Source organism: Temnothorax nylanderi, unplaced genomic scaffold (genome assembly GCF_030848795.1).
Source record: "Temnothorax nylanderi isolate EJ_2023f unplaced genomic scaffold, tnyl_v1.0 TNYL_tig0001_pilon, whole genome shotgun sequence".
Lineage (NCBI taxonomy): Eukaryota > Metazoa > Arthropoda > Insecta > Hymenoptera > Formicidae > Temnothorax > Temnothorax nylanderi.
Window position 1 is genome coordinate 4,099,184 of NW_027249063.1, and position 16,104 is coordinate 4,115,287.

At 36.2% G+C, this 16,104-nt stretch overlaps 2 protein-coding genes across 4 annotated transcripts in view; one reads left to right on the forward strand and one right to left on the reverse strand.

Annotated features, from left to right (window-relative positions):
- Nucleotides 1-77: 77 nt before the first annotated feature.
- On the reverse strand, nt 78-2,517 carry LOC139784053 (DNA primase large subunit). The gene is made up of 7 exons (XM_071723241.1): nt 2,364-2,517; nt 1,852-2,189; nt 1,545-1,772; nt 1,337-1,474; nt 877-1,255; nt 629-793; nt 78-551 (listed from the first exon to the last, which is right to left on the reverse strand). The coding sequence occupies exons 1-7, from the start codon at nt 2,515-2,517 to the stop codon at nt 244-246; spliced, it is 1,710 nt and encodes a 569-aa protein (XP_071579342.1). The 3' UTR covers nt 78-243.
- LOC139784129 (uncharacterized) overlaps nt 2,445-16,104 on the forward strand; it is a 28,641-nt gene continuing 14,981 nt past the window's right edge. For 2 of the 3 annotated variants that reach the window (XM_071723321.1, XM_071723428.1), the window contains exon 1: nt 4,036-4,193. The gene's annotated coding sequence lies outside the window, so the exon portion shown is untranslated. Of the gene's footprint in view, nt 2,572-4,035; nt 4,194-16,104 lie in introns of those variants that run through there. The other variant, XM_071723382.1, reaches the window with a different exon arrangement.

The following is a 16,104-nucleotide window of genomic DNA, read 5'->3' on the forward strand; positions in this document are numbered from 1 at the left end:
CCTTTCGAAAACTTGAAATATTTCTTTCTAAAATCATATAATCAAAATTTATGAGTTTAGAGATCCAGAGTTTGTACTTTGTATACATAAACGGAGTATTTATTAAGTTTAAAACCAGTTTGACAATTATTGACAAAAGTATCGATAAATAGAATTAAAAATATATATTTGGAGAAATTTTTCGTAAATTAAATCCAAAAGATATAAATAGTTTTATAATACAAAAAGACAGAACGCTATTTATTAACTCTGATCTATGTCCACATCCATAAACTCTGTAAAATCATCGTCATTTAGCATTTCCGCGATGTTTACTGGTGTCATTTTACTCTTTTTTGAAGGCGTTTGATAACTCGTTCTTTGATCCTTTCTCAAAGGTGTGCCAGTTGTATCTGTATTTCTCGTAGGTGTAACATATTTATCGTTTCTCTTTGGCGTCCCAGCAAATTCTGTATTTCTAGAAGGTGTAGGATATTTATCGCTTCTCCTTGAAGACAGGCTTCCAGGAGTTCCAACCGTACTTTGAGAAAATTTCTCTTTATTATCTATATCTGCAAATAAAATGTTATAGAATGCGAAAATGTTGAGACGTTTCTTTTCCTAAAAAAAATTTGTCCTCTTTTCGTACCTTTACCACCATCGTCTTCGGTTAAAATTGCACGACTTTCAGCAAAGTATGCATTTGGATGTAGAAGTGGTTTACTTGCTGGTTTATTGTGCACAACTTCAAAATACTTGGCACATGCTAAGTGATATTGTCCATCCTTAGCCAAGTCCAATATTTCGGTCATATCTAAAATAAATTAATATAAAATTTAAATGTAAGAGAACATTCCCGGGTTTTTTTTACAACAGTAACAAAATCAATGATCTTACTGGAGGCGAATACGCCGCAGCTAGTTAACTTTTGGCAAAGCGAATCGCGATCCATATGTCTGAAAGGACATCCGTGGTACTCTCCAGGCCCGACAGAGCTAGATATAATTTTTTGACAACCGTATGGAGTGTAATTCGTTCGCTTCCCCTCTATACCGAAATAGTGCCTAATGGAGTACGCATAGTTTTTTTCAAATGCAACCCCGTCTGTCTTTTTTGAGAATGCATCTCTCCAAAAACGAAGAGCATCTTCTAAAGTCACACCTATACCTTTCAGGAATAACCCATACTGCATACGCCCTGAGTTCTTTAAATGGCTGTTGGCGCACAGCGCCTCGTGAAGTGTTCTCATACATAACGGAAATGACGTTTTCGACAACTGAAATTTTAGAATAGATTTCGAATAAGATGAGCTTAAGAAAATACAATTTCTAGCTAAAATAATAATTGTTTTTTTTACATCATTCAGTTTGTCGATGGGTGTGGCTGTAGTTGACCACACAACACGTGCCATTCCAGAGAAGGCTGAAGGAAGACCTGTTAAGTATTTGGTCAATCTTTCATCATCAGATATATTATCGTACAGAATTCTTGCACTCTGCAAAATAGAGAAGTTAATTGAATGTAATTTTTAATCTTCTTTTGAAACTGATCAAAATGACATGTACCTCTAATCCTGTAATGAGATTTTCTTTAAAATAGGAAACAAACACGGAGCTTATATCCATATGAGTGATATACGCCATCCCAGCTTTGAGGTACACTTTACGTCCTCTGACCAAGTCAATGACTTTCTCGAAAGGCACTTTATAAATATCGGTGATATCAATATTTGTAACTTTCCCGGATGATAAACTGAGCTCCTCTTTCAGCTCAGATTTCTCATCTGGTGAAATCTAAAGAAACATTAATGATCAGATTATAACACATACATTACATTATAATCTCTTAAGTAAATAGTATAATAAAACGTACGGGCACGCAATTCAGGTTGTTAACACTCAATAGGTGCTCAATGCCCTTCTTATCTAACGAGCTAAATCTCAATTTGAAGAATTCCACTTCCTGCTTGACAAACCAGTTGGTTTGCTCGACGTCGTGGCAATACACTAGTCTCAAAATAAAATGCGATATGTGATCTTTTCTCCTGGTCTGTGAATGCTCCTCCGACTGCGGATTGGATCCATCGGCATACAGCAGATTCGCATAGTACTTCAGTCCGTCGGATTTTAGAGAATCACAAAAGGCTTTTTTGCGTTCCTCGAGCGTTTTCAGATCGCCTCTGCAATTCGTCGTCTCCACCAACCGTAACGCTGCAACAAAATTGATCGTACATCAACAAATTGGGTAATTTTTTTTTTTAACCGGGGGTTCCAGTTTTTTGACACAAATCTCCTCACACCTTTCTCTTTGTCTTTATGTTCAAATCACTTTATTAATCTTTCTAATGAATTTGTACAGAGACAAAGAGGGTCCTGGAAGGTTACCTTTCAACCTATCGAATCCCAGTTCCTGAAACTCCTCCAGCGACATTTCACCGACCGGGGGCACATCGTACATCTGTATGTCGTGAGGATAATCGTTACTGAGGCCACTCACGTCCGTGACGGCCGTGTAACGCCGGCGTGCCTTGTATTCCATCCTCCAATCTACGATGATCTACTTCTGGCTGCACAGTGAAGCTGAAGGCTGAAGGTAAACAATGTAAACACGAAATGCGCGCACGTGGAGAACACTGCGTTACGTAGCGTTTGTTATCTCCCGATCTTCGCGATACATCGGCTACGCGCGACGAACAACGGGAAATGCAAGAAAAAATAATTCCATGAGTGATGAAAATCACTCCCGCGTGCACCTCCACGCCATGACACTGATGGTTTCCCGCCCTTTTCCCCCGCCACGTGACACGTGGTCGCCCACGTGACTTGACTTAAGAATCTGTCATTTAAATAGAATATTCAAAAGACAATCAATCAATAATCAGTCACTTGGATATTTTTTCCCGAATCTTTTCATTCTTGAGAGATTAGTGATTTGTACTTATATTTTCCAATAGGATTTGTTTTTAATATTCTTTTATCGACAGTGCAAATAGTGAGCCTTGTGTAGTAGACGCTAGATGTTGCCTCACAACTCGTTATCCGTCGCTATTCAACCTTTTTTCTCTCCGTTTTTCATTTCCACGTACGTACAATGATACGCTTTTTCATAATCACCTTTTGTTGATCATGCTAAAAAAGCTACGGATAAATAATGTTCATTATACGACGATACGTTTATTGCATGTCTAAAGCCCCTTGCACAATAGGCGATAGCGATAGCAATAGCGACAGCGACAAAGTTGCTGACAAAGCTACAGCTGGTTCGAGACTCCTAGAGCTACAGCTTTGTCGGCACCTTTGTCGCTGTCGCTGTCGCTATATATCGCCATCGCCTATTATGCAAGGGACTTAATGTTTATTTAGTTTATTATGCATCGATAAATTGTAATAAATACAGAACTGAAGTATGTTTGTAGCTAAAATCTTCCTCTCAAATTATGATCTTTATTTCGCGTCGGCGTGGTTTTTTTTAATAATTTTATAATAAGTATTAATTACAATTTAAAAATTGTTATGTTTTCCATTACATACGTTTCTCGAGCCTCTGTATGCCGAATTTAACACAGGGATCGCTTATTTAAGAAAGAACTTTATTTTCTAAAACGCAAATGAATTGTTCGGCAAACATTGTTAGGATGTCGTTATACGATAAATAACAGTGACAAGAAGTAGTAACGAAATGTTTTTAGACATTATATTAATGCTATTGAGCCTTTCCTTTTTTGCAATTTTGGGAGAAATGAGGATTTTATAATAATGTCTTTACTAAAACAATCGATTCTACTCTACTTTCTTTCTCTTCTCGAAATGCAGAGATGCGTCAATTAAGAGATTTAGTCTCCGTTGCTTCGCGTTTTTTTATGACTTTTTAAAATCATAAATGGAAAGTTCGAAATATAGCACGGCTAAGATGGACAGATCCAAAAACACACGCATGTCTTGCTTTATTTTGACGTGCTCCATCCGCCAACGAGTCTGCGCGCTGCAGGAGATTTCTGTTTGGCTTTTCCCGGCAGCGACGGATAGACCTCTATTCCCGTCAGTCACGTGGTGAGCTTTCGCGGGTAAGGATCGCGTTCCTTTGTCGGCCTCTTTTTTCTCGGTGATGTAAAAGAAACCAACACCGAGAGAGAGAGAGAGAGAGTGAGAAAGAAAGAGAGAGAAGCATTTGGATTCGTCACGGTTCAAGGTGCATTTTCAAGATCGTCGCCAAAGGTAATTGTTCCTGTCGAAATCTCGATCGAAATTGTCATATTAAATGCGACTGAAAATTTTACTTATTTATGTATATATTTACGATATTCAATTGCTCTGGCAACGAGGAAGGAGTTGACAATCGAAATTTTGTCATTCGAATTTCTTCTGTGAATCATCATCGAGTTAATCTGTGACATAAAGAGTAAATTCGATTGTAAGATAACTCGTCACGTTTGACATAAGTGCATTATTAATTTGAAAGGTGAGAACATACTGCGAAAGTAGATATACGGTCGATATCGTGCAACATAGAGTTTACATTTGGAATCTACCGCAGTCTCAATGCTCAACGCAGTCTCAATGTTCAATGATACTTCGTTACTGTATTAAATAATGCAATATGCATCGATGCTCACCTGACGACGGTGACATATTCTACCTCGTGCGACTTCTTGCGGATCGACATAGAAAATCTACAGGAAAGCAGGGTTGTCGACTTGTCGCTATACTCTTTACTTCTATTAACATACTGTTTTGGATCTGGAATGCTCGTTGAACGTTTGTATTCTCCGAGTTTTCCATTCTATCAGCAGAAAATTTGGTTTTATATGAATTTCACGCTCGTTTAAACACTGTTAAATATCAAAGGATGAAATTTAAACCAATACCTTGAGTTAAACAACATTTTGTTCTTTTTAATAACTACCATGTGCGTCGAAATTTATTATTTTAACTCTATTAGTTTAGTTAAATTAACAATGTTTTAATTAAATTAATGACATATTCAGTAGGAGCAATGGCGATCTATGAGAATGGTTAAAAACTACTCAAATTATATTCAATTTGTATAATTTTTAACCATACCTACTTTAATTTTTTGCATCATACAATTATAACTTTGAGTGACGTAATTTCTTTCTTGTGACTGCATAAATGTATAATGCAAGAAATTAAAGTAGATTATATCTTATCTATTACATATTTTATTTTCCAAGTCTAATCTCTTAATTAGACGCAGTTGGAATTTTAAGAACAACCGTGTGTAACCTTTAGCAAGAAATTTTCGTAATGTTGTGCTCAATCAGAAACTAGATAAAGGCGTTCGCGTGTCAGGCAAAAATTAATATCATATAATAACTTAGTGCATACACCACAAACTGTACAAACGAGCGATTTTCATTTATTTTCGATGAGTTTCGCAAATCTATTCGAAGACGGGAGATTGGGCTTCACTTACAAGTTTCCGAACGCACTCCCAGGGGGTTGATAGATGATTTTCATATTTCTGGAAGTAGAGCGCTATATTCTCTTAGAAGCGCAAAGGAGAATATCTGAGCTCACGGTCTCTCGGGACGGCGGTGGTTTATCTCGAAAGATGAAATTTTAAAGAGTCGGAAACCTCTTGTAATGAAGTAGACTAGCTAACTGTTATGCTTGAAACTTGAAACAACGACTTTGTTTCGCCAAATCTTAATCTCTTTAAAGAAATCTTTGAAGAAGTTTCTTGGGCGCTTAACGTTTTCCAACTGTAATGCAAATTTATACACAATCGTATTTTAATATTTGTTTTAGCGTACATTTAAAGTATAAATATTCATAGCTCGCTATATTTTTGCATATTATATAAATTATGAATGAAATCATGATGCGTAATATCGATTTATGATGGCACACGGTTTAATTCTCTCATCAAAATTGTTAATTGATTGAATTTAATTGAGCGTAAAATTTGCGGTAATAAACTGCGACACAGAAGTTTGTAAAACATTTAAATGTACCGATGTCACGCAGGCGTTATCAGTTAGATTAATCGGCAAGTTTTCGTTCACGCGCAACCACAATTCGCGTGATGCATAGTACATTGATATGGCTCATTATTTTTTATAACATACGGTTAATATCTAACATACGATACTGCAGAACAATATGCAGTTACAAAATGCAATCTTTAACGAAGCAATTGTGGTTTTTCAATTTCTACGTTGGCAGGATATTTGCGGACTGAGGAAGAAAAGTAAGCAAATGTTCCCGATCGGTGTAATCTCGGCGATATTACCACAATAAAACCTCTCTTTTCTATCGAAACATAAAATCGTTTTTTTACACGGGCTAGATAACATCGGTTCGAATTCAACGCGAGCGAAAAGAATTAAGCAAATAAAAACTTCTCCTTTGTGCGTTCACCGTGTGTTTCTCTGGGGTTCCGTCATGCGATGTGTTTATTGCGACTACTCCATCAAAGGGTAAATTTCCGCGCGACTCTCCCTCTTTTATTTATGTGCCCAAAACTCTTTGAGTTCCTCAATTCGTATATTCATTAGTGCTCTTCCATTAGAATATAAAATTGGTAAAATTACTCTCTCAAACCAACAGATTGAAAAATAGTTCATTACAGATAATATTATATAATTAGTTAAGTTAGGAAAGTGTACGTTAAACATTTATCGTAAAATCGAAGTTCCTAGTAAAGATATCGAAGGAAATCACTGTTTAAACAATTTCACATCTTAAACATTCTACAAACGCGGTAGCTAATTCTCAAGTTTAGATATCATTGAAGTTAGATTAGTTTCAACTTTAGGCAAATAATTCAGTCTATAAACCGCAGACGTGTGCGAGATATTTTGGTGCATCGTCGGGAAACTTGATGACGCAATGTGGGTGGACAGGAGATTTGATGCGCGCGATCCTTTGTGGTGATCCTCGATTGAGATTAACGAACCTGACCGGTGAAACCCCTTAGGGTCTTGTGACCCATCGATTGGCCCGGAATTTCCCCACGCGAACATGTGAAAGGATAAATCTCTCGGGGACGTGGAAGCTACAAAGAGAAATACATAATAATATTAAAAAATTACATGATAATATTAAAAAATCTAAATAAAAGAATTTTTGTTCTGCTACAACACAGTGTTTTTTGAGAGTACAAATATACAATAGTATATGTATAGATATATGTGCTTCTATACTATACGGAGGCTTAGAGAAAGAAAAATAAAGCCAATATTTCGTGTAATCGCGGCATTAGGTAAGTTTTTTCCCTCGCCTCTTTCGTACGACCGTTCATAGGTGAAATGTAGCTACATTTCACGGTATCCGCTTCACTTTGATACCGAAGTCCCTTTGTGGGATCTGAGTCGTTGTTAATAACTGTAAAGCGCGCGGCGTTCTATAGGGAATTTGCCAGGGTGAAACTTCGCGACGCTCGCTCGCGGAAACTTCACCGGTCGCTAGGCGAAGAGATATTGAACCCTGTGTCTCATAAAAAATTGACTCCAACCGCAATTTCGCGGAACAGACACAGCGCCATGCAGCCACTTTCGATCAGCCGTCGAGAGAGACAATGTTATGAGCCCGGCTACTATGACCAATGACGTAGAAACGTTCGATTTTTCCGGGGAAATAAGGGCGTTTCAGGCAAGGGTTGAGACCCGGTCATACTTCAGTGAAGATTTCGATGCCGCAAACTTGACTATAATATCATCGACATAATCGTATCGATATAAACGCAAATGTTGAAATAAAATGTACGTTTATACCTTTGTTGCACCGAGAATTGAAAATGATGAGAATTTCTTTCAATGGATTCGTATCACAACTAATTTTATCTTCATAATTATCGATCGTTATAATTATTATTCTACAGCTGCAATAGAGAGAGTCATAATTTTCTCAAGCTGCATCTTGATATCGTCAGAAATTAATTTCTTCTCAGTTTTTATCGGCGATCACGCCGGTGAAATTGTTCGGAAATTAAATTGCATTTAAGAGCAGGTAGTTTATGCCGAGAAAGAAACCTTGGTGAACGGAAGGTTTTTAAAGCGGTCGTGATATTGAATATTACTGGTATTCAACTTTACTATACTTTATTTTTGTTATTTCCATTTATTAATTTATACAAGAATTACAACACGCATAAAAATTGAAGTAATTTCTTATAAAGTTTTCAGCTCATAAATATTTTTGCGCGACAATTTTTTAACCATGTCTACCTCTGGAAAATCTATTTATAAACGTATCATACATACTTTAATAATATGAATAGATTTAATAACATATTAAAAACATATTAAAAATATATAAAAATCCTATATTCGGTTTGTCATTGATCGCTATATAGCCGCAGAGAATATTACTAACTGTAATAAAAAAAATCATTACAAAATGCGCACGTGTCAAATGAAATTTTTATAAATATTTGATTTATTACATCAATGACACTTTTTCTTTTGATGCCGACTTGGGCCAATCGACCAGTCATCGATTGCTTTGAAATAATAAATGTCGCAACGGATTGTTTACACGGATGTGCAGCACGTCTATGATCGAACGTCTATGCTGTCCTACCTTTACATACTTGTACTCGTTCGAGGGATCAAGTTTATTTCACGCCGGAATTCAGCAAAACTCCGTCGTGGAGATAGCGTGGAAGCAATTCGATCGGTTATGCGGACATTAATCTCACTTATTTTCTCGAATCTTTTCTGATGGCAACGTTTATATATAAAATGGAGAGGAATGAATGCGCGTTACCTTCATAGTGGATAAAAATGAACGACATTTCCATCGTATTGCACCTCGCTCTTTTGGTCAAACGAGAATTCTACGAGAAAATATTATCGCTGGATTCTCGTGTAACTCAAAAATGAAACTTTTCCACCTTTCTTCCCGCGTGACAGATATAACGAGCTTTAAAGAATTATTGGCGTTTGGACTTGCGTCTTCCGAACTACGGCAGGCAGCTGCTCGATGAAGGCCAAGTTTGTTTTCACAAATTCTAAAGAAACCGCGTGTTTCACGTCGCTTCAGATTCGTTAATGGCATTCCCAAGCAAAAAGATGGAAGGCACAAGTAAAGTGGAAACCACTAAAAATCCCTTTTCCCGTAACGTAAAGTTTGTTAGTGTCTCCGAAGATAACTACATTGGTTCGGCTGGTGCAACGTCGTGATAATTATGAGTGAAATTTTCCAATCTAAAATTAAATACACGCAAGCCTCTTAGTCATCATTATTCCTTAATATCGCTAAAGGAGAATATAATACCAAAAACTTAGGCGCAAGAAATCTCTAATAAAATCTCTAATAAAATATTGTCTCTAAATAAATCATTATAATATTGTGATTGGTTTTTATTTGATATTAATCGTGAGTAAATTTCTTATATCATTGCTTTTTTAAAAATACAATCATTTACTCACGATTTTCGTTACATCAGATTATCTTATGAAATGTACGACAGCTTGTGGCAAAAGATTTACGCTGTAAAAAACTTTGACGCAGCTTTACGCAAATGGATAAGATGGAACGTTACTTTGATAAGCGAAGTTTTCAGAATAGCTAGCGGCTCTACTATAATAACAAAAAGCAGAGGAAGAGAGGCAAAAGAGAACCGTGAATGGATTTACGTTGCTCGCGTTGATACTTAAATTCACTGTCGACGAGTCTAAATGGTTTTAATATTTACGTTACAACAGAATCATACCATTTTAATTTCGTCTGTTTTTCAGCCTCATAACCTTTTCCCCTATGAGAGGGATTATTATTAGCCCTTGTTGCTTGGCTTAGTAACGTATAGAGATACATATTACAGTCAACGTGTTCAATCTCGCGTTTCATACCTGTATTATGCCTTTATCGTGAAATACAAGAATAAAAATGGACTCTCTGATGCAATTACTAATGCAAATACTAATGCTTGTGCTAGTTTAAGACTCTCGTTACGATAAAATAAAAGCCAGCTAAAATTTGGAATCTATTCGTTCTTTTTTTGTAACTCAGCGATTCTGTGCTATAATTAATGCCTCGATTCATATCTTTTCACAATTAATTACTCACGCGGATCGTTCGTAATTATATACCCGCTCCATTTTGAGAGCGAGATCGCACGTAAATGCAAAATCACAAATTCAATCATCACAAGATCCAGTCAAGTCCGGTATATCTTCTTCCGATCAAATCGAATTATCTTCATTTTCGTTATCTCCGGGCATAGATTAACTGCAAGACCCCGCGCGTAAGTTCCACATCGACGGTAGATTTCATGGCATCGATTCTTCTTTGCCCTTCCCTCTCTCCGGCACGTTCGCATCGGCTCTGATTGAAATGATTTAATTACGAACACACACGCGCAGGAAGAATTCTATTAATTATTGCCTTAATCTGTGAATGCCGATTTAATAACAGATATTATTTAGCGCTATAAAAGTTTCTCCTTTTCCAAGAAAATCCTTTTCCGTCGTATCATTAAGAGCGAATCTTGTCGTATCATTAAGAGTGAATCTTCGTCCTTGTAAGGGTGAATGCAGTCTGGCCTAGTAGGGACCAAAAAAAATGCAAAGTACTCCAAGGCGTAATTCGTTTCCATCAATTACTGTCTACCGCGACTTCTCCGTCTACTTTGCCTGTCCGTCTTCAATAAAAAAGTCACCAGCCTTAAACACAATGTAATTCTTCCCCTAGTAGGTACCCGTAACTTTTTACGCTTCGCTGGTGATGTTAGATATCCATTAATCGTTCACTATATTGCACATTTATCGAAGTCGTATAGAGTTTCGCTCCCTGATATGATACTCTCAATAGATTGCATCGATTTTTAAATAAAAACTCTATTTTTATTTATAGCCATAAATGCCAGGTGTCTATAAAAAAAGGTCTTCGTAATACATGCGATTGTGTAAAAAGGATTCACGAGATATAAAGATTTTCCTTTTGATCAATAAAGGTTCAATATTGAGTGTGTCGATCGTCTCTCGCGCCGCGAAATTGATCCAGCCGATTAATTATGCAGAAATGCTAACGAATGGACAATTGAAAGATTTGCATCTAGGCGAGTTCCGCAATTTCCTCGCAGCTTCGGCAGTATCGATCTCTTGAATGTGCTGCTGACGATACCTCTCAGATCATTCGATAAAGTAGACTCAGTCGAGTTTCCTCAGTATTTTCGTTAGCTTTTGACGAGGGCAGCCAATTTGGTAACCCCGCGTGATTTTGGCACAAACAGGATGCATATGGCTCACAGATACGATAGACATATAGAACTGTAAAAGAAAGCAAAAACATTCTGCAATCAAACTATTACACAGGAAATGTCAGTAAAACGTGAGGCTCGTCGGCGCACATAGGATCGCAAGTTTGAAAAGGCGAGAATAGAGTTTGATGCAAATATTGATGTTTCCTTCAAGGCGACGGAATTTCAATAGCCATTTTCATGAAAACGCCGAGAGGGCATATATACATTAGTGAGTTAATGTAATAGAGAAATAACTGTATTTCAAATCTTCTTCGTTGTAGTTTCCCTTATTTCGGCGTTACATATATTCCTTAGTAAAAGCATGAGACTTTATCAGTATTATCACATTATATTGTCTCTTTCAATATTGTCACAATAATGTGTTGTCGAAATTTGTTTTCCTCCGTTAAATCGCATTTTCTTTACAAACAAGTACATCTTGAAAACTTCCTCTATACATTCTGATTCACAATAATGCGTGCGTGCAGTCAACAAATACGTGTCTCACAAAGTAGATATAGAAAAAGAAAAAATTATCTCTCGTAACAACGTAAATGTCTTCGGTGATATTTTCTCGGTAAATCGAATTGGAGAGTAGTCCGAGATAAAATCGTTCTCGCGCGAAAACATGTTACGAGATATGAGAGGTGACGCGAAGAGACACTTCCATGGAAAGGATTGCGATCTCAAACTCTCGCGGGTTTTCCGTTGACCAGCCGAATAGGATAGAGGAAGAATTATATGTGCGTATCATAAACGCCGTTTCATCCAAACGCTTTTCGCGAATCTTTTCCTCTGCTTCGCGGCCACTCGGGGCAGTCATTTCCTGAAATGGCTTCTTTCTTGAAATTGAAAAGAAAAACGTAGTTTCTTCGGACCACTCGCTATCTCCTCCCGTTCTATATCCGTAAACAAACCGATGCAATGAAAGATATAACGGTAACGTAATCGCGGTACGGTTCAACGCGGATTCTCCTCGGCACTCCTCGCGATATCTATCCGAGGGAATATGAAGGTATCGCATTTCTCGGAAGAATACGAATACCCGCATTACATTTGCATTTGAAATAGTTCGTGCATAAAAATAAAGTATTAATTAAATTCGATAAATTTCACTAGAGTTTTGTTCGGCGTGATATTCCGGATAGAATGTCAGACGTGAAAATAGCGCTTTTTCCCTCGAGTTTAAATCAGTAATTAGTTACTCGATATGGCGCCGAAAATAAAATCGGAAGCTTTAAGACGAATAAGGCTAATGACGTTTTTAGCAGTATCTAAATAAAAAAAGCATCCATTGTTTTCAATCATAAGATATGTTCCGCCTTCGATATTACTAAAGATTGAGAGCACATACATATGATTAAATGTAATCACGTAGATTTTATATAACGTCGAATATCACACACATTTTCGTATTACATGAAGATACGATGTGTTAGATTTATAATTATAGATGGATTTGCAGAGTTTCGAAAAGAAATCTTTTGTGAACAACGTGATAAATAAGTACCGTTGAAATAGCGCATGCTTATACAGATATTTGAGAAAGTGCAATCGTGTATTGCTTTTGAAGCTTCCCTTCCTGCTGAACAGCATTTTCTTCACAAACAATATGTGCTCTTAAAAATTACATATCTTCGATATATCTTTTATATTCTATTTATGTTTTCTACGTAGTCTTTCATTTTATATATTTCTATTGTGAAGAGACAAAGTTTACAAAAGAACTAAATTGATACATGAATGCTATTCACTAAATTATTACCACAAAAACAGATGATCGTAGAACACGTTATGCACTGCGCTTCGTTGTGCTTGAAATAACAACTTTACTATCATATTACATCATTGTTGGAAAACTCGGAGTAATTCCGTTTTGCCCGACATTCGTGAAACTGCAGCTTTATAGTTTTGTATGTAACTATACAAATCTCTTTCAATGTTATTTAACTGGAATAACTGTTGTGTGTTTAATTACAACATGAATGCGAGGAAACGCTCTTTTGACGTCAATCATCTCGTATTCATCTTACATTTGCAATAAGCAAAACCAGAACAGAAATTATTAGAGATACAAAACGCTGAGATCAGAAGAAAATGATTTAGAATAAAATTAAGCTCTATTTTATCTTTAAAAAAAAAAAAAAATTAAAAAATTCTAGATTTTTAAATTTTTTGAAATTTCAGAATAATCAATTTCTTTTCCTGATTTTGATTGATTTACGGTGAATCGATTTGCTTGAAAATTACATTATTATTTCCGTACACTGCGAAGTTATAAGAGTTTCTGGATAGCTGTGTGTATGTATCCCATGGGTCGGAACAGTGTTCGTACTTTACCGCAAGAGGCATTCATCGTGCCTGTGACTGAAGCATGCTGTGTGCTGGCAAACTTTGTGCTAAACTCTGGAATGTGTACCGCACCCTATTAGACCGATATTTGTCCCTACTTCCTTGCCCGCTTATCGCACAAGCTTCGCTGAGAACTTTCGCTCAATTTATTCTCACAAATTCCTACATTAAAGCATTTCGAAGATTGTTATATTGCTACATAACTGAATAACAGCTTTTCATTAATACAATTTAATTAATCTGAATGGTGTGCGACGGTTGAGATTATGAAATTGCGAAGTGAATAAATATATATATGTGGAAGAATATCAAATATTATTTTTAATTTAATTTTACTTATAATAAGAAAATAGAAATGTATTTTTTAAAGTCTGAAAAATATAATTTGAGAGCTATTTAAGTTTTTCACTCCGAGAAGCGATAACCCTTATTATTTTTTCTTTAACGGGGTCAACTATGGCGGATTTTCGAATAGAAGGAAATTAAAAATAACGTTATAATAACAACAAAACGTCGTAGTTCTTTTCATTATTTAGCGAGGCTATACGTCCTTTCCTTGAAAAGCCGTTTTTATGAAAAGAACGCTCCTGCCGATTAAAGGAGTGGAGCTTAATGCCTGGTTTTATGCGGTACTTTATTACGTGTAATGCTTTATTGCACACGTTCCATTGCAGTAGCTGAGGCTCGCAATGTGTAGAATCTCTTCAGCTCTAGTGATTGTTGTTGCATTCTGCTTTTTTCATGATGCGCAAGAAAACGTCTGAGAGATAAAAGTTGCAATTTCTCAAGATTGTCCTGACGAAGTGTTTGGAAAAATTGTTATAAATGTAGAAAAGCGATGCTCATCTAGAAAAGGAGAAAGCTTCAGTGTATGTGGGTCAACCATTTTTTAATCATCATGTTAAAATATACGATAACAGTTCCATAGACAATATTCATTAACCAATATGTTATCATATTACTGTATAAATTTTAATATATTGCTGTATTAATACATTAAATTAATATATTGATATATTTTATATTTTGATATACATTTTTTATTTATACTTTAATATGTTAAAATATCTATTTTTATTCTAACTACTGTCGCTATATTTGTATGGAACTATTGTACGCGTGGCGATTTCTATTTCTGAAAGATAACGCAAATGGACGTAAAGGACAAGCCCCATAAAATGTTTCCGGTCTTTTATGACAGACCTTATGGACCAGAAATCGCAAGAAGCTTTTAATGTAGCAATCTTCAGCTTCAACTACCATTCCTTAAGATCTAAATTTTCTCGACAATTCGCATTCCCTCGTTTAATGTCAATAAAAAGAGATTATTGTTTTACATTTACAAAGGTTTATTTCTCATAAAACAGAACAGACATTCCAGAAGCATTCTTCTAGTTTTGCAAGATTTCTACATTCTCACGTTTCACCTTCTGCGCTTTCTAAAGTATTCCAATGTGCAGTGCTCTTTGTACTGATAAAGGCTATAACAGTAACGAAATGAGAATTTCGAGATAGTTATCTAAAGGTAGCTCATTTGTGTACACGTATACTTTTTAAAAAGTTTGAGTAATAATACTTACTATCGAAACAGTTGATGTGAAGTACATCAAATTAATTTCGTAATAATAAAAATTTATAATCAGATATAATAATTTTTATGCAGACAATAAAATAATATAATAGCGTTTATTTTAATAATATAACAGCTTTGTTTCGAAAAAGTGAAATAAAATAAATCGTCTTCGCGTATATGCATATTCCTCTTTAGGAGTCAACGTTGCTTATTATATGTTATATAACCAGCTCACGTCATGTCGGCCGACTTTACATAATGGAATCGAAGCGGTTCCAGCATACAATAAATTTATCCAATAACGCCGGTTATTTTCAATCAATAGAAGTAACATTCGAGTAGGTAAACGAAAATTACATCATAATTGCGACCTGGAAATAATAACATTACGTTACAAGAATAAAATAGCGTGTGCGGAATTTTACGCGTAGTATAAAGGTATAATTATATGTATACGTGATCTCCCAAGTTTCTTTTTATTGCGCATGTATACTTTATCACTCCAAGGTCGTAGGTTTTTTGCGAAGAAGATAAAAAAGGCACCGTCGCTACTTTGAGGCTCTATTAAATCTCGCGCTTCGTTTAAGCGTTGCGATTATCTTTCCTTCCGTCGCCGCCGCTGCCGCTGTCGCCTACGGGAGAATAAACCACAAAAAGAGAGAGAGAGAGAGAGAGAGAGAGAGAAAGGGGAGGGAATCTCGGACGCGTAATTACTCGCGTGCTTTTCACGCACACCCCGGCATTCGTCGACATAACTTTTTCACCCCTTGTCCATTGTCGTTCATTGGGCTTTTAGCAGTCCCCTCTCTGAAATATGAGACTTCGGGATTTGTCGAAAATTTTTTCCCTTGGCAAGCAAGTGCCGTTGTTGCGGAGTCTTCGTGTAAAATTGCGCCACAAAGTTGGGTAAATCTCCTTTGGGTTTGACAATATAAATTCTTTGACAATGTGTTCTTCGGCTCTTGCCACAACTTTTATTAAATCCTTTATTATAT